This window comes from Amphiprion ocellaris, chromosome 1 (genome assembly GCF_022539595.1).
Source record: "Amphiprion ocellaris isolate individual 3 ecotype Okinawa chromosome 1, ASM2253959v1, whole genome shotgun sequence".
NCBI lineage: Eukaryota > Metazoa > Chordata > Actinopteri > Pomacentridae > Amphiprion > Amphiprion ocellaris.
Window position 1 is genome coordinate 19,406,807 of NC_072766.1, and position 23,220 is coordinate 19,430,026.

General features: G+C 37.9%; 2 protein-coding genes across 4 annotated transcripts; one reads left to right on the forward strand and one right to left on the reverse strand.

Moving 5' to 3' along the window:
- The first annotated feature begins 408 nt into the window (after positions 1 to 408).
- wdr93 (WD repeat domain 93) lies at positions 409 to 7,984 on the forward strand. 3 transcript variants are annotated; one of them, XM_035948142.2, is made up of 16 exons: positions 409 to 497; positions 2,006 to 2,102; positions 2,668 to 2,869; positions 3,141 to 3,205; positions 3,325 to 3,403; positions 3,504 to 3,589; positions 3,819 to 3,903; positions 4,117 to 4,273; positions 4,448 to 4,512; positions 4,773 to 4,859; positions 5,013 to 5,147; positions 6,413 to 6,620; positions 6,781 to 6,841; positions 6,941 to 7,097; positions 7,237 to 7,423; positions 7,588 to 7,984. In XM_035948142.2, exons 2-16 carry the CDS (start codon positions 2,031 to 2,033, stop codon positions 7,676 to 7,678), a joined length of 1,737 nt encoding a protein of 578 aa, XP_035804035.2. In that variant the 5' UTR covers positions 409 to 497; positions 2,006 to 2,030; the 3' UTR covers positions 7,679 to 7,984. The 3 variants fall into 3 exon arrangements, with proteins under 3 accessions (XP_035804035.2, XP_023125915.2, XP_054866887.1); XM_023270147.3 differs by having other exon boundaries at positions 5,016 to 5,147; XM_055010912.1 differs by lacking the exon at positions 7,588 to 7,984 and having other exon boundaries at positions 6,941 to 7,156; positions 7,237 to 7,375.
- Positions 7,985 to 10,619: 2,635 nt separating this feature from the next.
- Positions 10,620 to 16,653, reverse strand: LOC111568468 (putative gonadotropin-releasing hormone II receptor). Its single transcript, XM_023270137.3, has 4 exons — positions 16,364 to 16,653; positions 14,535 to 15,138; positions 12,444 to 12,648; positions 10,620 to 11,478 (listed from the first exon to the last, which is right to left on the reverse strand). The coding sequence occupies exons 2-4, from the start codon at positions 15,081 to 15,083 to the stop codon at positions 10,961 to 10,963; spliced, it is 1,272 nt and encodes a 423-aa protein (XP_023125905.2). The 5' UTR covers positions 15,084 to 15,138; positions 16,364 to 16,653; the 3' UTR covers positions 10,620 to 10,960.
- Between the last annotated feature and the right edge of the window lie 6,567 nt (positions 16,654 to 23,220).

The window sequence follows — 23,220 nt, forward strand, 5'->3', positions numbered from 1 at the left end:
TATTATAAAAAAAAACCAAACCTAACGAATTCTAAGTATTTCCTTCGTGGAAGCTCTTTGGTGAAAGTAGAGAGAGATAAAAAGTCTCTTTAAAACAGGCAAAAACTCCAGCACAATCAGAAGCAAGGCATAGACTGTATGAGAACTTTTTCATACAATCTGTGGTTACTGTAACTACAATGTAAAGAGTTCGTTTTTTGTTTGTTTGTTGTATAATAAAGGGAATTCCCAGCTTGTGTTTACGATATCAGCAGTGTTTTTATTATATATATATTAAAAAAAAAAAAAAAAAAAAACATACGATCTTCTATCTCTTGAATCAGTTCGTTAATTTCTTGGTGAGATTGCCATTCCCTTAATGCGCATGCTCAGAACATGCAGCCACAGCGCACGGACAGGTTGATCATGTGACACGCTGTTGTCATGACGACCGTGAAACATCAAGCTAGTGGTAGCACCTTTCAGAATTCATTGTAAAGTTTGGCCAAAGTAACCAGGTAAGAACAATAATGACTTTTATTTTTAAAAAGTACCGTAGAAAAATATTTCAAGGTGATGTTTTTTTATTAACAACTGACCGAACTAAGGTCACTGTGAGTTCACCTTTGCTCGTTTCTATACACCTGATTAGCTGGAATAAACTGTTGTTAGTGTCAGCGCTAGCTTACAAGCTGCTTCGTGTTTTCACGTTGTGCCAAACTGCGCCACGTAATCCAGCGGTGAAATTACGAGACCACCGTTTTACTCATTGTGCTACTGATTAGCGCGACAAACGCTCCGCTTCATCCACATAGATCTTTGTCATCCTGCCAGGTGGTGATTGTTCAGGAAACACGTCCATGTCAACTGGGGATAGTCACAACTTAACACAGACTGCCTGGTTAAGAACGAGTCAGAAAACTATTGTCTCACCAAGAAAACCCACAACATAGAAGCACGTCCACTGCTGTGTTGTGCGTTAGTTTGTGTGTTCAGCGGAACAGATCCAGAGCAGAACTTCAGGTTTAACTCGGGTTTGTTCTCAGAAACACTCAGACCCTCAGCAGCCTCCCATCAGAACAACACGCAGCAGCACATTAGCTTTATTTGCTAAAATACATCGGAACAGAGACCACGTTGTCAAAATTAGTCACTCAGAAAACAATAAAAACTCGTTCAGTCATCCACGTCCTAACCGTCATTTCAGAGCACTTTAACCGCTGACAATATTTTTATTTTTTTTTTAAAGGAAGTAAAGGGATTCGATCTGGTCTGAGCTAAATATATATATATATATATTGTTTGATTATTTTTAGGCTTTTTTGTTCTGTTTGTTTGGGGGGTTTTTGTCTTTTTTTCCTTTCTTTTTCATCCTCTTTCTTTTTATGGGGGGAGGAGAAGAGGGAGAAGGGGAAGGAAAGGGAAAAAAAGCGTCCTGCAAGAATGTATAATTTTTTTTTAACTCACAAAATGAAATTATTGTACTATAATCTTGTAACCGAAATAAAACCATTCAACCAACAAAGGCCGAGTGAGCATGTTACTGTACAGTTAGTTACACATATGAAACACTCGTGGACTTGTATATAGGCCCAGTATGCTTATTAAATACCTTGGATTTGAATAGAATTTATGAAGTATTAGGCTCTGCTCTAACCTGAACACAGTGATAATATTCAGTATAGTATCACACTGAAAAGGACCGTTCTGCATGATTTTAATTTTAAATCTTTAAGAATAAATTTTATTTATACACTTTTACTTCAAAACTGCAAATGACTTGGAGTATTTATTATTTGTTGCAGATACTTTTACTAAAGTTAAAGGTAATTTCCATTCCCGCTGTGTATATACTTTGTCTGTATAGGCTGGAGCCACTTGAAATAAGAGCTGTCTTGACAACAAAGAAAAAATGTTTTGAATGACAACTCTTGCAGATTATTGACCTGTGCTTTAGTAGCTATTGTAGTGTTTCATCAAGTTCAAATTACACTGTGTAAAACTGACATGTTCTTGCTATGTCCAGGTACATCCCAAAAGGTAGACAACAAATGGAAGCAGCTCACAAAGTAGACCAATTGCGAGGGAAAACACCTACTTTGGAGCTACATCCTGTCACACAGGTACAGACTTCATTAGAGAGATGTCAGAATCTTAACAAACCATCTTGCTACAGTCTTTTTAACCCCTTGATGTCTATTGTTGTGAATTTGCAACATACCACTTTCATTCAGACTGCAGCCAAGATAGCGTATCCATTCCCCCAATGTCGATTATATATCTGTTATTATTTTTATATATCTATGTTCTATGTGTAATAGATAAATTAACAATCTCCACTTATTTTAGCATCAGCTGGAAAGCAAAAACATAAAAAAAAGTTTTTTATTTAATTGCAAATAAATTCAGGCGTCAAGGAGTTAAACTGTCAATTATTTCATGTCAAATCAAGTCAAGACTATTTGTATAGGCTTTACAGGGACACAAAGCTGTTACTTTCTATTTCTCCAATGATAATTAATGGATTATTGATAAAATATAAAAAATGTTTAATTCAATTCAATTTTATTTATATAGCATCAATTCACAAGACATGATACATAGTAAGGAGAAGAACCCAACAATACAAAAGTGCGATTCTCTTTAAAAGTAGGTATTATTTATTGATTCTTGTGCTTCATCCGTTAGCTTCCGGAGAACACCAACTGCCTTGCATGCTCAGAAGATGGCAGGTACCTCTGTCTGGGTCACTCCCAAGGGTTGTCTGTGTGGTGCGCATCTTCTTTGATCTGTGTTTCAGAGTGCCTGCAGGACAGTCTGGAAATTACATCTGTTCAAATGTCCAGAATAGGTGAAATGACCTATCTGCTTGGTACAGTTGATGATATGGGTGAGTAGTGCACTGCTGCACTCTGATCAGACACCTTGTTGTCTTCAGTTTCTGCATCATCTGTCATCCATCTTCTGTATTCAACCTAAATATAGATGGACATTTATTTTTCTATGCTTGAAATGCACTGGCTTGATCCTGAAGTTACAAAATATTGCTATAACAAACACCTATGATTTAGAGGACAGGAAACTGGAACTGACATAAGTTTTTCAGAAAGTATACCAACAGGTTCTTTATTTAAAATATGTTCATACTTATGTCGCTGCAGGTGTTGCCAGAGTCTTTGCACATCACTTTGACACTATTCACCTCCTTGGTGTTATTAACGTCATGGTGCGTATCATCACATTAGTTGTTGTTGCAAAATGTAATGTTTGTATTAACAGAATAATATAAGATAATCCTGTATGTGATAAGAAAAGAACAATAACTTGTAGTCATTTAAATATTAGAAGGATATCAACAAAAGGAGCATTTGTCTGACGTTTGAACTATATAAAGAGGGGTATTATGGAGCAGCATCACTTAGCTGTGAGTAAAGACTTCAGTTTGAACATTTTTTGTTGTCTAGTTTTAATTAAAGACATCACATTCAAATACTGAATCACATGAATTTTATATCTCTTACTAGGCAATGATGCTGTTTGGCTTGAGATCTATCGCTTCCCATCAGCAGTCTGGCTGGAAGAGTTAGAAAGGGCATTATCAAGAAAACAGGTGGACTCTGTATTAGGCATCTTACTGCCTGTCTTTGGTTTTCTTGCCACGAAGCTCCAGTCCATTTTCTTATCATTTTGCTTTCATTAGAAACTGACCAAGCTGGCAAACTTGTATTAAATTATCCCAGTGTTTCTTCCTTGTTTTCAATACAGTATATTTAATATAAATGCTACCACATATCATTTTGAAAAACTTAATTTTATTTTTGACTTTTTTTCTTTCGCAGGACCCAAACTCATCTGGAGATGTGGATGTGAAATGGGCCCCAGTTGCACTGATGATGAAAATCAAGCCACCCAAAATTCCCACAGGTATAGCTTTAACTATAGCAGAAATGTATTAAAACTATAGTGTGCGATATTTCAACAGAACAGATGTGTATGTGGAGGTGATGGTGTAGATGCAGAGGTTTGTGTGTCTGTATGTGTCTCTGTCATTCCATCTGTTAATAAATAAGATGGAACACAAATTCCAGGTTAAGAATGCAGCTGAGTCAACACTTGCATATTGCTGTTGTTTTGCAGGAAGGGCATTCGATGGTCCACCTGAAGCCTCACAGATAACAGAGTATTTGACACACTGTTTGGCTCTGGACGCTATCATGAACAGCAGTCGTCAGAGGCAGAAGTCATCTTTCAATGCTGAAACAGGAAAAACAAAGGAAGAAAATGAAAGCCCAAGGTGCAGTAAAGTTGCAAATACAATCAGCGTTTCAGAACTGAGCTGCTTTGGTAGTTCTGTTGTAGATGTAATACCTTTAATAGACACTTTAAAGTCTTTGCATGACTTCTTTTAATTCATTTTTTATTTAGTTTTTGGTTAGAAGTCCTATTAATTACATGGAATGTTTTTCAGACGGTGCACCCAGCATTTTCTTCTGCCTTGTGGGCACTTTCCTTGTTCCAGTGAAGCAAAGCCAGGTTTGTAATGGAGGAAGGGTGTTGCTTTGTTCTCTAGCAGTTGCAATTTGTCTGTTGTATTTAAATTTCCAATGATTAAAGTATTACGCAAGAAGAAGATGTATGCCATTGACTGTCATGTGACTGCACATTGGTATATTTTGCCTAATTAAGTCTCTGGATTTCATCCTTCATATTCACTATTCAAGCTTTTTTGAATGCTTGTTGAGGCGAGTAGGAGACCATTATTCCATTTTTAATCTCTGACCTTTTCTCAGCAGGTTTGCCTGTTGCTGTCGCTGTGTGGTGGAGTGGCAGCCAGAATCTCCTCCAGTATGTGCTGCAAAAAGCAGCAAAGAACAAAGCAGGTAGAATATTTTATTTGTCTAGACATTGACCTACTGAATGCTCACAAACACATCTTTAAATATGTTGCTACTGTGCCTTGTTTCTTTATACTTTACAGGACAATATAATTGTAATCAAATGTTTGGTTTTGAGCCTTTCTCTTCTTTTTGAAGCAGATGTGGAGCCCATGCCAGTTGTGTTGTGGCCAAATGCAAAGGAAATCCTCTGCTCAGCTGCTAGTAGATGCACCCGTTACATAGCTCTGGGGCTTGATGATGCTCTGGTGTGTGTCTGGGACAGGCTATCTGGTGAGCAAATCTAATAATGAAATATAACTTAAATTTCATCATGACCGCTGAGTTGTTTGGCTATAGCTGAAAACTCACCATGGTTTTATGCATTTGAAATTTTCAAACAATCTGTGTCATTTTATTCTCGCCTACACAAGGAATATTAGGTATATTTACAGCATTGCATATGATATTATTGCACAACTACATGGAAGGAAAAAGCAAATTCTCCAGTGCTGTGTTCCATGTGCTTTGTTTTTGATTTTCTACACCTCGTCTACAAAAGATCAAACTGAAAAAAGAAAGAAAAAAACGGATACTCTCAAACAACAAGCAACAAATGTAGTTCTAGAAAATATGTAAAATGAAGTACTGAGAAGAATCCTGCTGAGTCTGTTATTTTACAAATTAGTGCATGTGTACTACAAGCTCAGCATGTACGCTGTTTAGCACGTTAAATCTCAGTGTGATGGCTTGGCAGCAATTCCCTTATCATATTTTACATTTGTGGTCCACTACTCCAGTGGCACATATGATTTAGATAGCCTGCAGAATAGCTGCCGTTAATGAGTCAGTTGGCTGACTTTTGGATCTTCTTTTCTTAAACTAAAACACAACATTTTAGCATGCAGTAAATACACATTTCACTTGTTTTATAACAAAGTGCTTGTAGCCACTTTCTGAATTTACCACTGGAGCCACGGTGGCTGCAGTCCAGCTACTGTCTTGCTTTAAGCTAAATGCTTTGTTACATGTTGTAGTCAAAAGCAAAAGTAAAAATATCACTATAAAATAAACCTCACATAGAGCTTGAAATCACGCTAAAATGTTATTTTCACAAGTAACAGGAAATGACTACATTTAGAGAAATCATTTAATATCTTAAACACGTGTCAAACAAGATGTCATCACTTTAACTCACTCAGTCATAGGAAAAACAAAGTAATTTCCTTCTGTCTGACTGGCATTTTTTTAAAAAAAACATCGTGTTTTATCTGCATTTCTCAGTGCAGCAGTGATTGAACACCCCTCAGACATACACGTAGCACGATCCAGTGAATTCTGTCAAGTTAACTGTGACATGCATATAGGTTTTCACGTAGAGAAACTTCACTACAAACTAAATTGAGACAGAATCAGTTTGTGGAAAGATACACACACATTTGTTGTGTGTGTATGTGTGTTTGAGTGACCAGTCTAACAGTCATTTTTGCTTGAAGTTTGTAATATAAATACATTTAAGGCCTAATTCTCTCTATGTGTTTGTCTTGTCTTTCCCTCAGGGGCTCCACTGCCTGTTGTCTTAGTTCCAGTAGAAAACAGTGCCATCATCAGGATGCAGTTTGTGGATTGCTGGTCTGTGTCTCCAGGTGATTCCAAGACTTTAGCTGCAGAGAAAGTCCATCTTTTGTTGCAGTGTAAAAGCGGAGAAATTCACACAGTGACCACGGGACGAGGGACTCAATCCTGCACAATGCAACTCACTGAAAGGTTACCTGAGTTTGACGTATTTCCGTATGTAATGCTTGCAACTAGTTTTTTCCACTAATTAAGTTCCATCTTGTCCTTTCGTGCCCTGCTATATTACTCAAAAGGTCATGCGGTGTATGAAACAAAACATTATCACACATTATGTCCTTTGTTTGTACAGGCCAGAAGACAACAGAGACCTGCCATCCGTCATTATGCCAGTACCATTTCTACAGGGTTTGGTAGGAACCCTGAAGCTGCTGATGACAAATACAGAATGAATTGCTAATGTAGTAATATAGTTTTATACTCATTTCACTGTCTTTTCTTGCCTCGACTAGTCACTTGTACTGCAAAGAAATGGAAAAATGTTCCTCCAAGATGTCATCAACAAAACCACTGTGTGCTTCTTGACTCTTCCCACAATCCATCTGGTTACGACTCCCTGCAGTCCTGTTTATGCACTGAACACCAAACAGCAAACTCTGTTCATACGAGGTACACCCAACCACCACAGAATCTTTTCGTCAGCAGAGTATGGATAAGAAGAGTCACAGGTGATGTGACGTGAAGAGCGTGACATTCAGTCAACGGTCAGAATAAATACTATAACTTAATAATGTAACGTCTCACCCAGGTGACCAGGACAGCAGCTGCAGTGTTACTTCTGAGGACAGCAGCCAGAGTCAGCTTTTCATCTTCCGTTTCAGAGAGTCCGACATCATTAAGCAGTATGTTGTTTCACACCCAGACTCTCCACGACAACAACAAATACTGAGCTATGTCACTCTACAAGAGAGCTGTAATGCCTACCTCTGGCAAAGGTTTGTATATTTTTGCCTCTATCATTTGTATAGTGTGATATTTAAGTATTTTTGAACATTTACTATCAAGAGGAGTCAGATAATATGTGCACTCCACCGCCTGATAAACAATTCCCATTTGAATGTTGAAGTAGCCTCATGTGTTCCTCTGTTTTCATATGAAGAGCTCTGTCTGCGGCTGAAAGGAACAAAGACATAAGGAAGACATGGGAGCGGCTACAGGAAACCGCAGCGAAATTGCAACAAAAACAATAGAGCTGCAGCCACCTGAAGAACTGCAACAAATCATCTATTGCATAAAGGTACTATTGAAGTACTAGAAAAATGTTTGGATTCCCACCTCCTTCATTGCATGTTTATCCTTGACTCGCAGTGCTAATTTACATGAATATGTAATTTTTGGCGTGAAATATTTGCAGGCGGTGCAGAATATGGCTTTTTGCTTTTTGAAATGGATTTAAGTAGTGAAAAGGATGTACAAAAAAGTATCCGAATCAACTGGAGACAGTCTCCTAAAAGACCGACAGACATATTCTTCCAATAAATCGATGATAGATGATATATCATGCAGAGCAGTGTGTTCAATCCAGTAACTGATTTACAGCAGCTTTATTGATTTCAGCTTCACTTCCTGGTGGGGTCACACTGTTAAACACTTTGTGTGTGATAAATCAGTATGCTTCAAGGCGATTAAGTTGCAGAAGTATTTTTTCCTGATAGCTGCTGGATGATCCTTTTACAACAACACTTAAACTAATCTCAGAGTTTTTATTTCATTATAAAATCAAACAGATTTCAGACACTGATAGCAAATTTGTCATGTGAATATCATTGTGTTTATATCTGTGGTGCTGGGAGGCCATATCTAAAATGTATTCGGCTGATTATGACTGATTTGAGCTCAGTCATGGGACACCTTTGTTGCCTTTGGGACCTTTGAATGTTTCATATGTCATTTTCAGGGGACACCAAAAAGGTAGGAGACGGTAGAGAGGATTTTTTTTTTCTTTAAATTGTAATATACAAAAAAAAAAAAATGCAAAGATAATCACACACTTTCAGTTTTTTGCCAAACAACCAAACGTAGTTGAGTGCTGCAGTTTTGACACTGACACATTCAAAAACAGGGGGACACAGTGTGAATTTAATGAGGGTAACAGGACATTTGAGAATAGGTGCGATGGACTGGATTTGAGATTACATTGGTGGCACAACAGTAAATGAAGTCTTGAACGGTCATGTGGAGGTCGTGTTCATTTCACAGACTTCTTTTCCACCAATAACAGTGCCTCTGCTATTCTTTGCACAGACACATTTATCTGCATTGCTATGTCATTTGTATTTGTTTTCGGTGGTCATATCAGATCATACTGTGGTGCTCTCTGTGAATGTGAACAGATACTGATACTGATTTTAATATCTGCTTCAAAGCCTAATTTGAATTTCTAAAAAGCTTTACAGAGAATTGATTCCAAAGGGCCAGGTGCTCTATGCAGAGCTTGGCATGTGTATGTGTCAGAATCAGTTTTGTACCAGTCAGAGGCAGAGACTTTACAAAGGTTTTTTTTAAATCTGTGAAGCTACTTTTTTCATTCCCAGAGCATTAGAATTAATTGTAATATTTGTCCTTTTTGTACATTTATTTTATCTTTGCAATAAAGAGACACTCTTTGGCAAAAGCTAAGACAAAAACAAAACAGCATAAATGACACTGGTAGCTGTTCATTTTTCCTTTCTGTCTCTGAAGCCAAACAAGAACCTATTGAAAATTCGAAAGCTACAAATTTAAATCTGAACATATTCTGTTCCATAAAGATCAATGAGTGCTAAAACAAATAAATTGAGTTAAAGTAGTAGTTCGACATTTTGGAAATAGGAATTTTCGCTTTTATCTTTGAGTCAGACATGGGAATGATGTGCCACATACCGCTGTCTTGTCTGTACAGCAACTATGAAGATACCACCAGCAGCTGCTTCAGTCAGCTTTATATAAACTCATACCGTGTCATTTATATTTAAATTGAAAACATGAGATATACCATATTAATTCTTAGAGATGCTTGCAGTCCGACTTTTGTTTTTTGATGCAGTAAGGCTAGCTGTTTATAATGTTTATGCTAAGCTAAGCTAACCAGCTGCTAGCTTCATATTCACACACAGATTTGACAGTAGTTTGTCATCTCTTGTAACTCTCAGTTAGTGTATTTCCCAAAATGTCACACTTTTCCTTTAATGAATTAGTTTGATGGGCTGACAGAAATCTGTTTTGCTGACTGGTTCATCATCAAGACATCTTTAAGCAAACAAAGAAAAACTTGCCTGCTTCCAGCCAAGATTGTTTGCCTTGATTTCAAGAAAATTGTGATGACCATTTCTGATTTTCTGCAGACATTGTACATGCCAACAATGAATCAGTTATTTGACATAATAAATGGGAGATTAATGGATAAGAAAAACAATCATTTGTTGCAGCCTATAGGAACTGGAAATATTTAGCGTAAGGTTACAAATTAAAAGACCATTTTCCTGGTCCTTTTGGCACACGGTTGGATGGAATAATGAAAGATGTGTGATAAAGACATCAGTTTAGAAAGTGGATTCAGTTTCTTATCTCAGTTTAAAATGATTGGTTTGCATTCACCCCAGAAAGTGACCTATAAAATCCTCCGTGTACAACATCCAGTCTTCATTAACTGAAGAGGTATAGATTATTCTTATGATTATTTTGCAAGGCGTGAATTTTTTGCCGTATTTTTCTGTATGATCCTGTGCACATTAATCATTGCTCCACACACTATGTTTTATTAGATGATTGCAGGTTTGATAAATGCATCCAAAGTTACACCTCTCTCCCATTTGTCAGCATTTGAGCACCCTCTAATCCTCTTTAGGCACTGGACGAGAGCTAGCTGGACCTGAACCCACATGTCCGATTTATTCTTTGCTTTGAACTAGAGCTTTGTTTTCGAAAGATATGACAACAATTTGTCATCATTTCAAGGTAGAAATGGTTTTTCCATTTCCCACTAGACGGATCCTACTACTGAGCATCAGCACAGAGACAGAAGTGTGTTTACATTCTAAATCTCCACAGAAACCCCATGTAATTGCTGCCCAACACAAATTTACATTTTTCCGATTGCAGCTACATATGAGTTTTGTTCTAACAGCAAAAAATAAAGCAACACTCACTCTGTGGGTCTCAGTAAATACATTTAATTCAAGGCAAGCACAAATTACAATTTACAGAGCACGTAATCATTCTTTAATGACAGCAGGTCACATTATATCAGCATGAAATGATTGATGTATTTATTTATGAGCTTCCCCTCTTCCAGAAAATAAAAAGTTAATCATTTTCCAGCCGACAGCAATTTCTGGTCTTTGTGTTTTCTACATGAGCATTTTAAGGAAGGCTGAAATGACATGTAGATGGAACTCACACATCAGATAGTCAGACACTGAATACATCTGAATAAATAATAGTTATATAACAGTAGTGTAAACCTCCACAGGGCCTCGTCCCCTCTACTCTTCTCATAAGATGCTCTCAGGGCTGGACTGATCTCTCTCCGCATCAGTGTCAGCAGCTAGAAAGCTGCTCCTTTCTGACATTGACTCTGTTTTGCTGTTGTCGCTGCACAGTGTCAGCCTCTCCTGGGTGGCAGGGTTCACCACTCTTTTCAGCGACAAAGAATTGGCAGCACAAGTGAAGGATCCAGTTATAACCGTGTCATTATCCATGTCTGTTGCTGCGGTAGCTTTGCAGTAATACCGCCGGAACCCTTTTCGGAAGTGAATGGTGAACAGGCCGTAGATAACTGGATCCAGGCAGGCGTTGACGAGCCCAAAGATGAACATGATGTGGGTCAGAGAGTGGGAGACCTTGCCCTCCAGGTCGTCGGGAAAGAACCAATACCACAGGCCCAGCAGGTAGTACGGAGTCCAGCAGATAATGAAAGACAAGACAATCACAATACTCATTTTCAGAGTCTTCATCCGAGCTCTGGGGATGTTGTTCTTTGAACACCGCAAATGCACTTCATTAGAGGGCACTTGGAACAGAAGACAGAAACAAAACACATACATTAAAATGCAAGCCATTTATAATGTAATATGGTAATTCAATTCAAATGCCCAGTAAAAAAAAAAGGACAATTTTTCATTTGTTAAGGTTGAGAGGGGTTCAATCTGACAGAGCCGCAACAGAGAAATTATAGCTGAAAGCTTTTGCTAATCAGTATGATTTTTATGAGTAGATGAGGACAATCATTTTGTATAGCACAAGAATTGCTTTGCAGAGTGTTTAAAAAGTCAGTTTAGAGATGATTTTTGTTTCTGAGATTTCTGTTCACTTCTACGTCATTGCTGCTCGAAGCTGAAGGCTAACACATGCTAATATTCTCACCCTGATAATGCTAAGATAGTGGTGATTAGCAGTTCTAATATTTAACATGTCTACACCTTTAGTTTTGTGTGTTCGCATGCTAATATTCTGCAAGTATTTAGTCCTAAAAATCAACTATTGGATTAATCTAAATTTTGATTTGATGCGGGGTTAAAATGGAAGCATCACCAGGGCAAATTCATCTTCTGACCACCACGGCTGTTTGTATCAAGTGTCACGGCACCTCAGTAGCTTCAATAATTGTCAGATATGTTAAAAAAAAAAAAAAAAAAAAAAAAAAGTGGGGTTAAAGGTAAAGTCAAGGGATCACCATCAAAATTTATTCACTGGGAATCGCAAAGTTCACATCCATTCAATCTGTAGTCGTTGAGATATTTCAATCTGACCTAAAGTAACAGACAAGAATTTTAGAACTACACGGGATACAATGCACACAATTTACAGATAGTTTTCTTCACTAAGTCTGTTTAATTAAAACTGTCCACTGGGGACTGGAGACTTTTTCAAGTAGGACTGGAAAGGAAGTGGTCCTGGTCAATATTTAAATGTTAGGTTTCATCGAAACCATAAAGTAAACAGACACACTGAGCTCCAACTTTGATTTAAACTTACAATTGTCCGTTTTCAGTCGTTTGGAGATCTCACAGAAGATCCTGGTATAACAGGTGATCATGATGACCAGCGGGAGCAGGAACAGGCAGGAAAAAGTGAACATGTTGTAGGCCGTTTCATGCCAGTGGGTGACGAAACTTCCTCTTGTGGTGCACTGAGTGAAGTTCTCAGGATGGATGATGGTCACATTGTGAAAGAGGAACATCTGTGGAGGGAATTGAACACTATTTACAAAGTTCTAGGAGATAACATCTACGGCTACTTTCATGTGTTTGGTTATTTCATCTTTTACTGGTGTCTTTTCAGGCTCTGGAATGGGTGCTATATTAGGAAGCAACTTAAGTTCCAAAAACTGATTTTGTCACTTACCTCTTGCGTTATTTAGTCATTCTGAAAGTTACACGTTTTTTTCACAGTTTCTACAGTAGAAATAATTCCAATTTAAGTTGTCAGTGTCAAAGTTATTTGCATGGCTGGATAGGACAAAAAATAAACGAGTACAATGAATAAAATAGGTCAAATACGTTGAATAAATCTAATTTTTTAACTGTGAGATTGTATATTTCATATTAGTGTCTTAAACAACCTTTTAAAGCCTTTTCAACTTTTCTGCAATCAGGATAATAGATGAATTCAATCTTTTATTTGTTTTGTAAAAAGATCATCTTCTGTTTACATGAACAACACAAATGTGGCAGGTCTCTCAGAGCGTTGATTCACAGCCTGCCTGGTTCATGACCCCCAAAGCTCATCAGGCGGCACAGCAGAACCGTTATTTGTATAACATTGTGTAAACACTTGAGTAAGTTGGAGAAACCTGAGCAATCAAAATAACGGTCTCTTCACTGGAAGGATAACTGCGTGGGAAAAGTGAAAAGGCTGTGTTTTCCCCCTTCCCTCAGTATTACCGCTGAAGTGCCTTCCAGCATGACTGACTGTGTTTGCTCTGGGTAGCTCTCTGAGAAGAAAAAGATATCTAGATGTGAAACTATTAAGCATATATTATTTTTATACAATGAGCCTCTTACACCTCTACTTTGGGCAGCCCCAAACCTAAAATTAGGAGCCTCTGTCTTTGAGAACTGTGCTGTATTCTCATGAACATGTAGGGCTCCCATAATCATGCAACTGTAGTTGACAATCATTTAAAATACACAGAAATAATTGACAGGATCAGTTGTCTATTTTTGTTCATTTTATGTCTTAATTAGTTTTAGACCAGTGAAATTACCAAATCTGATTGCAAATTTGACAAATTGCCTCCTCAAAGTGACTGGGCTCTCTCAACTTTGCTTTGCAGTTAAATCCATGACGTTTATGTCAATAGATGCTCATTAAAATGCAGTTGGTTGAATATAGCCTAGAAAAGGCAGACTGTTTGTCAAAATCCACTTTAAAATTCAATTTCCTTTGTTTCTGAACACAGAAAGGAAATAACATTTCCCATTTCCCAGATGCAAAAGCGCCTGATGTATAAAGTGCATGTTATTTACAATAAAACAATGATGCCATAAGCTATATTATCCAGGGGCTACATAATCCAATACTCGTAACCAGGATAAGCTACGAGATTTGTTCAGAATAATTATAAGCTTAAATAAAATTTTGAAAAACACATTTTTCTTCAAGCTTAAAATGGTCCTGTATGCTCACAATCTGCATCCACACCAATCTCTGTAAATAGCCCCTTAATTACTGTTCACTTTGGTCCTCGCTTCAGTAATTTGCCACATGGTGATTAAGAATTTTTGGTATTGATAAAAATAGACACATGTTGGCAAGAAGCTCTGATGGAAATAATCGTTTCTTTTAGACAGGATCAGATGAAAACTGCATTTTGTGCAATTTTTGTTATCAGTTTTTCTTTGGAAATTTTTTTATCAACCAGACACTGTAAGTGACAGTATATTTAATTCTCTATAATACTCATGTAAGAGCTTAAACCAATGTAGGGAGGATATCAGGGAAGAGAATGTAGCCATGTTGTTCTGTCCATGGACACAACCACTTGAAAATCAGTTTAATAGCCTAATCTAATTACATTCAGTCCTGAGCCCTTCCCTTGTTGTCAGCAGGAATACCAGACCTTACCTGAGGGACTGAGAGCGCTACACTCATGCTCCAAGCCACAGACAGCATGACTCTGTTCCTCTTTCTGGCCTGATTGATAGCCAGAGGGTTGAGGATGGCTGATTGCCTATCCAGACTGATCACCACTGTGACAAAGGCGCAGGAGTACATTGCCTGCAGTTTAAGAAACATCAGCAGCCTGCAGGCAAAGTCCCCAGCCAGCCACTGGACTGTGATGTTCCACACAGCATCCACGGGCATCACGATGAAGGTCACCAGCAAATCAGCCACCGTCAGGTTGATGATCAGCACCCTGACGTGGGACTTTCTTTTCCCATCGCTGTGTGCCGCCAACAGCACAGCCAGGTTGCAAAAGGCAGAAATGCCACAGAGAATGAAAGTGATGATCACTCTGACTTTGGCTGCTGTTGTAAATGTGGGCAACTGCGGCGCATCACCCCCTGCTGTCCAGTTGGAGGAGGCCGAGGTGCAGTTGCTGCTGGCGTTAACTTGGTGATCTGCTGCCAGATGATACATGGTCACTACAGAGTCACACAGAGAGGTGTTCATTTTCTGAAGCTCGCAGAGAAGGAAACATCCTGCTCAGCCACCGTGAAGATCAGCGCTGGTAATAAGAGCGAAACAAGAACAGGGAATCAGCAAGGGACAAAGTGGATGAGTCAGGGGCCATGAAGTGGACGCAGATCAACTGAACACATCTTTGTTACAAGAGAAAGGCCAGCAAACAACTCATAAATGAATAATAGCCTACAGCGGCACATCAAGAGGAAATAATATGCATATACGCCTGCCACATACGCACTGAGCTGGAAACATGGAGCTCACAAACTGTGAGGAGCATGCAGCTCCATTTAATTAATATTAAGCTGCATGGACAGAAATTCCACATGTGCATGTTTTCCTAACGTGAAAACACCAATGATTATATTCTTGTTTCCTCCTAATTTATACATCATAAAAGGAAAGATTTTTTTAAATGCAATAAAAAAGATTAGGATACATTCAAATATCCAGCCAAGAACAATTTGAAATGACAAATATGAGGGTAAGTGCACAGAGACTAAGAGAGTACAGCTGCATTAATAACATCACAGGGATTCTTTGTATGAAGCCTAAACCATGAAACATTTGGATATTAGAGTTAATCCTCATTCATAAATCAAAGGACTGTTAGCTGTGGAACCAAGTCAGCATCAGGTTTGCCTTGAAAATTTACTGCTGTGAGATCGACTGCATAAGACAACTACAGTTAGAGTTACACGTAATAAATATGAATTATTATCATAGAGAGACAGATATAAATCTAACTGATTGAATGGCATAATGTAAATAATGTCACATAAAGACATAAGAACACTACTTTTTCAGTTATTTCTCTCTGTCTCTCACACACACACTTTGTTCCTCTCTTCTCCAAATCATTTCTTTGTTGTGGGTCTTTGAGAGTTTTCCAGCTGAATACAAACTGCAGTAAATAGACACATACATGCAATTCTGTGTAAATAATGAACTTCTATGGCCCTTTATAAAACAAGATCAGCACCACACCCATAAACATTCAAAATACGCGGAGAACTTGGATGTCCAGGAGACTGGATTCATCCAAGATTTATCCAAATCTGCAGCTCCTCTTACGCACAATTTGACTTGCTGCACTGATGATATTTTATTCAAACAAAGGTCGGACTTATAAACAACACTAAGTAGCCTTCAACATTTGAAATGTTTCCTAAATAATGCAACAAAGCAGGCTGATCTCTCAAGCAGGACAGTGTTTCAATTAAGGTGCGGATCACAGCGCAGTTTTTTTTTTTTTTTTTTTTACTTACGTCAAGTAGAAGAAGGATGTTGGACCCCAGGTATTTAAATAAAACAAAATACAGAAAACAGAAAGAATACAGAAAACAAGCTTCTTCTTTTCCACAGGTTTGATGCTGAGTCCATCCAGGCGGCAGGTTGAGCTGTGCGGCGCCGCTGCTGCAGCTGCTCCACCTTTATCCAGACACCAATCAGAGCCGAGAACATGAACCTCCGAGGTGTGGTCTGACCTCAGCTCCTCTCACACCAACTGCTGCCAAGAAAGGAGAAGCACAAGCAGCCCACGCAGCAAAGGCGCAAAAACTAGGGATGGAAGATCACAAGGCAAAAATAATCAAATAAGTGAATAAGTCAGAGTTTGGATGACGTCTGTGCTGCGTGAGATTCTCCAGTAAAACCAACACTGTGTCTGCCTGACTCAAAGCTGCTTGAAAAACAATATTCCGTTTAATGTGACACACAGCTGAAGATTACAGAGAATTTGGCTTTACTTCTCTTGGATGTTTAACTTTCTGTACAGACTGATGTATGTTCAGAGCATGAAAGTTTAAAATTTCTCTACTCTAAAATAACAACTTAATATATGTAGATGCCTACTATTGCCACTCCTGTAGTAGGCTGCAAGAGTGAACACAAGAGTCTTCATGCACCCCCTGCCTCTGAGCAACTGAAGACCCAGTGAATTAAATGCAGCTATTGTCACCATTAGCTTTGATTATAGTCCCACAGGTGGAAACTGTAAGAGAAATCTGAAATCAATCAATAAACATTAGGTGTGTTACTGTCTTCATGTTGCCTGTTGTGCTTTAATGGAACCTAAAATCAGCCTGTGTTATGTCTTTACACGTGTTTGCTTCTCTCCCGATAAGAAAAAATAAGATAAGAAAGCTTTATTGTCATTATATAATAAGTTAACAAAATAAAACAAGAATTAAAAGCAACTAAATGGTGGAGTAAAAGACGGAAATAGAAATCTTTACAAAAAAATGTACAAAAACTGTACAAGTGGCAGAATATAACAAAAGAACAGAGCGTTGCAAAAGTGATATAGTGGCAGATAGTGCAAATAGAATATACACAGCTGTTTCCTCATTGTGCTTGAGGATGAGGTAGTTATGGTTAGAGTCTAAAGATGTCTGACACCATATGCACGAGTTAAAAATAACAGCCGTACTCTGAATTCAGACATGCTTCCATGGAAAACGATTGCTAAGTGAGAAAGTTAGGAACAAATGAAAGTCCTGGTCTCACACCCTCACACAGGGGGAGTCTTCTTCCTGAAGGGAGTGTGGACAGCAGCAGCCCAACTGCATTTAAGCCACAGACACTGAAACAGCCCATTTAGAAAGGACTACAATCAAGTGTTTTTACAATTAAGGTGAAATGAACCATCTTTGAAGGATTTTGAACTGAAAAATTAAAGACACATTCTGAACACGTGAGACTTTCATTAATTTGTTGAAAAGAGACGCAGTTTTTGACCTTTAAATCTTTCGCTGTAGGTGTCTCTCTGCCAGGAAAGATTTGTGACATCACAACTTACCTGGAAGCCCATCCTGTTCCAGTGGAAGCTTCAGAGTAGAAGGTGATGTTTCTTACCGCTCAGCAAATACAATTTCCATGAATTTTTCCCTCAGAAAATAACAATGTGACCACCTAATGCTGTAGGTGGTCACGTGACAGTCTTGACCACATATACTCATCAGCAGCACACTCCCTGATTTTTGTACAAAATTGTTCTTTCTACAGAACTATACGATAGCTACTGTATAAATTACCAAGCTATTGGAGTGCTGGTACTGTGAAACAAAATCAGTTGTTTGCTAATTTTCTGTTATGTTCAACGGCTGCAAGCCTCTTATTTACCATGACGATTTGACAAGAAAGGATAAATGTTTCAATGTCAAACTACTGCTTGAAGTCAGGCTTAGTGTTGCTACTTTAAAACTGAGAAAGTCTCTTCTAAAAGGGTGGTTGCTGCCACTTCATACATGGGAGCATTTCAGTACTTTTCAGTAAAAAATGCAGCACTGCCATAATTGGCCCAAATGCATGGCAATGAGAATGGTAGCAGGAATATCTCACTCTTCATTTCAGGTACAGCCATGAACACCTTTTATGATGTGTCACAGAAGAAAGTTTACTTCTAGCAAATGAAACACAAATATGTCAGTCATATGCGGATCTGGAATGTCTTCGTAAATGAGAGTCTTCTGCTTTGTCTACTAAAATGGCTATAAATGTAGATGTAATAGATAAGTGTGAACATCTAACTGCTGGGCTCTGTTTCCATGGTAAAGTCTCACCTAAAGCTCAACACAAGTCGAGGCAAGGAGCAGAGAGGACAGGACAGGGATTAATTACATAAAGACACAAAATGTATTTACGGGACAGAAAGAAACATCTGTTCAAATGCAGGTGAGTCTTTTAAAATAAAAATAAGGACAAATAGCATAATACCATAGCTGAGCAAAGACACACAAGCAAACAACAAGCAACAACACATAGTGCACACAAACAGACAAAAGCTGTGGGACCAAGGCAAGCTACCAAGCAATAATTAACATTTGCACATGATTAGACTGCTGAGTCACGTGTTCACGTTTATAAATATTACATTATTGAATTCAAAATGTCCAATTTTTGCAGAGACTCAATAAGATAGTGAACTGAAATGTCAGGAAGAGTCATTCACAATAAACAACTACACTTGGTTATCACTAACTTGTTTATTTTAGAATTACTGACCTTTGAGGTGTAAATCGCTGACAATTAAATAAAGGTTGTAATTTGCACTCCCAGTGTTACTTCACCCAGGAGATAACTGGCTTTGGGATTTATTGAAGGACCTTTAATTACTGCAAAATATGTCTGATTGTAGATTTGTTCTTTATTTAATTTTTTTATGTTAATGCTTGTGTTGCTCATTCTTATTCATCTATTGTCAATATTACATCTTTATATATATTTTATGATATATGATCACCTATGATTGTTGACTAGAATCAAGTTTATTCTTCTATCTGCTTGTGTCAGCTGCTCCGGACAACATTAAAGTGGAAGCTAAATGTGTTTGAATTTGTGCAACAGGGATGAGCTGCTGTGACAGCAGAACAATGTCAGAAGTTGGTGGAGAGAGTGCCAAGATGTATGACTGCAGTCATCAAAAACAATGGTTATGCAATCAAGTACTAACTCCTGTGTGTATCATGTGACGAAAACAGACAGAAAAGAAAACATGGAATGCCTAAAAGCACTGGTTTTGGCAGTACAATGCCATTGCTATTGATGGAAGAACTTAAGTGATTTTGGTTATTATCAAGAAAACCATGGAACATGTCTAAATATCAGCTCTTAAAAGAAGCTCTTATTATTATTATTATTATTATTATTATTATTATTATTATTATTATTATTATTATTATTATTATTATTATTATTATTATTATTATTATTATTATTATTATTATTATTATTATTATTATTATCATTATCATTTTTGTTGTTATCATTGTATTTGTCCAAACAAATGTACCTTTAGTTGTACCAGGCATTAAAATGAACAAGAAATTGAAGACAACAATTGTGGTCTAATAATTTTTTCCATGACTGTAGTTGAGCTTTATCTCTAGCATTAGTTCATTAACAGTAATGTGTTTTATCTGTGGTTGACAGCTACAACAGAAAAAAGTTGATTAGGGACCTACATAACTGTAAGGCTTCTAATAACCAAATACTGTTCATACCAACCTCACTTCACCAGCTGCCATTATTCCTTCATAATCCCTCAAGCAGAGAAAACTGATGAGTTAATCAGGCAGCATTATTAGCGACTTTATGCAAAATGCACTCACAATCACTGCTCAAGGGTGTGAGATACTCGACTGACTCACAGCTGGCATCAGCTTGAAACTCTCTGACTATTGGGTGAAAACAAACAAATTCACACCGTTTTTTATTTATTTATTTAAACTTTATTTACCCAGGAAGTCCCATTGAGATTAGAGAACATCTTTTACAAGGGATACCTGGCCAAGGTAGCAGACATACAAAATTTAAAAGTTATATAAAACAGATATATGATACATGAATAAACAATAAATAGTAAAACAATGAAACAGACTGACAGATATTCAAGGACAGTGACCTCTCAAGAAAAACATTGACATTCCTCCTTCACTGTATTTTTTATGATGCTCTTAAACTCATTAATGGATGTAAATGTTTCTAGTTTAGTTTTTAGAAGATTAATCCATGACCATGGTGCAAGATGTGAGAATGCTGTTTTGCCAAAGTCTGTTGATGACAAGAAAAATGTATTTAACTTAAGAAACATATTATTATCTCAATCCGGCTTGTCTCCAAAGGCCTTAGATTCTGTGTTTGAATGAGGACAGTTTTCACTGGTGATGAATGGCACTAAGAACATCAGGAGAGTTTTCTCCCAATTTCTCCCAATTTCTGGACAAAATATCAGTAGAGTGTTTAAACTGCTTGGAGTTCTTCTGATGTGTCATGGGATGCCCATGTCAAAGACACCACCAGGGATCCTTTACATCAGTGTTGCCAAAAGAGCAGGTCTCCCATGTGATGTTATAAACAAATATACATGGCCTTGATTTGCCAGCCCAGTTTGGGGTGGGCTAACAAAAGGCCCCTCCAAGGAGCTGGAGATCATCAGTATTCTGTCTTCTTCTCTTCTATCCCTGAGTGAAAGACATGATGGTCCACAGCTCATCCCATCTGCAAGGTTTCCCGCCTGCAGCCTCGACACCCACTGACTCACTTTGATGGTGCATGGAATACATAGTGGCCATGAGTCAAACCAAAACACATGAACTCAGTGAACTCCTTCATTCGTCTTGCTTTATCTCCTGATTATGTTTATGACCTGTTATTATATATACTACCAGTCAAAAGTTTGGACACACCTTCTCATTCAATGGTTTTTATTTTATTATCTTAAAAATTGTAGATTAATACTGAAGACATCAAAACTATAAAAGAATACATTTGGAATTATGTTGTAAACAAAAAAATGTTAATCTTCGGTATTAATCTTCAATATAGAAAATAATACAAATAAATACAAAGCATTGAAGGGGAAGGTGTGTTCAAATTTGTGACTGGTAGTGGAAATGAAACCTGAGAGTTGACATCGTGACATTTCCAGACTGCTAATCTTCTTACAGGGAACTGTCACAGCAACGTACGATCCTCCTTATTGGAGTGATGTCCTTTTGTTCATGTTACAGGATCTGTTGGGACACAATGAGATGGATTCATTTTCAGTAAGTGTTGTACAAATCACATCCAGGAAGGAAGGGAACACACTGACCCAAACATGGTTTTATTTTGTCATCCTGGTCTTCCGGCTTCATTCATCACAAGCCCTTGAGCTCAGCATCTCTCAATCACACTCGGTCGGTTTTTTAAGCTTTGAAAAACACACTTGAAATAGTTGAGTTCTTATTTAATTATGTGGAATAGTTATTTCTGATCACATTTCTTTAATAGTGACGTTCTCCTGTTGGTAACATTGACACTTTATACCTACATACTGTAGCTATATTTCCTGCAGTGATGATGAATTTCAATGGTTTTATTCTCAAACTCTGGAATGATAGATAATTACAGTTTTCATGATTACATATACAACACAGAGAGACCGAATAAGATGAAGAGAGAGCACAATCTTTGTTTTAACATGAGCTGATGTAATCATTTTCAAATTACTATAATTCAAATGAGACGAGAGATTTGTTTTTTCACATTTAAACCCCATTTAGCTACTTCAGCTAGTTATTACATCTTTGTGGCAACTTGGCTTTACCACTGCACCTAGATGTTTTAAAGAAATTCAGGTGGGAAACTGTCAATCTCAAGCACCCTGATGTTATTGTGTTTGCTTTGATTCTTCATTTTCTGTTCATTGCCCCACAATTTGAGAGTTATGTGAATCTGTTGAGAGTTTACACTTTATGTACTGTCAGAAGTGCAGGTACATACAGTATGAAGTACGACCATCTCAGCCACAATAAATCATTCAAACCTTCATGGTAAAGTGGCCAGATGGAAAGTACTCTGAGTAAAAGTGTGCTCTGTGACCATGAGGAATAAAATTCTCTGGTCTGATGAGTCAAAACTGAACTGAACTCAAAGCACTATGGCCTTCTAACACCATCCCAAAAAGTGAAGCAGGGTGGTGGCGGTATCATTATATGGCGTACCTCTCAGCAGCAGGGACAGCAAGACTGGTCAAAACTGAATGCAGCAAGCTTGAGGACAGGTATCAGACTGTCCTCAAATGTCTCAGCCAAAGCTTGGACACACATTACATCTGTGGAGAGACCTGAAGATGGAAGTTCACAGATGTTTTCCATCCAATCTGATGGAGGCGGACAGAGTCTGCCTGGAAGAAAGAAAACACACATTTCTCCTCATGACAGAAATTCCTCTCAGAAAATGTAATCTTCTGGTTTGTGCCTTTCTTGTCTTCTTCCATGCACAGAAGCAGCCAACTCAGTCCGCTCGGGGACAAAACACAGAGCTAACATGACTAACAGCAGGAACAGGAAGACAAAGCTGACATTTTCAGCCGCAAGTGGCCCAAGGAGCTTCATGTGCTTTATGTGTAATGCTGTGTCAGGACCGGTGTCCTTTGACACCTACATTTCAAGACCGCATGCATCATAATGTCGACAGCGGCATTTCTTTATGTGGCCTTTTCTGTACTTTTAATTTGGAGGACACAACTCTGTCATCATCATCTTTAAATCAACTCAGCTCTGTCATATTTCAGTTGCCAAATGTTTCCAAAAGTACATCATGCACTACTGCCATGTATAGTGGACTAGAAAATTAAAAA

Coding starts and splice junctions, on each gene's coding strand:
- wdr93 (XM_035948142.2), top strand. CDS start 2,031: ATGGAAGCAGCTCACAAAGTAGACCAATTGCGAGGGAAAACACCTACT. Junction 6,842..6,940: donor TACCATTTCTACAGGGTTTG/GTAGGAACCCTG, acceptor TGCCTCGACTAG/TCACTTGTACTGCAAAGAAA. Junction 7,098..7,236: donor GCAAACTCTGTTCATACGAG/GTACACCCAACC, acceptor CGTCTCACCCAG/GTGACCAGGACAGCAGCTGC.
- LOC111568468 (XM_023270137.3), bottom strand. CDS start 15,083: ATGAACACCTCTCTGTGTGACTCTGTAGTGACCATGTATCATCTGGCA. Junction 12,649..14,534: donor TAGCGCTCTCAGTCCCTCAG/GTAAGGTCTGGT, acceptor TTCCCTCCACAG/ATGTTCCTCTTTCACAATGT. Junction 11,479..12,443: donor ACGACTGAAAACGGACAATT/GTAAGTTTAAAT, acceptor TTCTGTTCCAAG/TGCCCTCTAATGAAGTGCAT.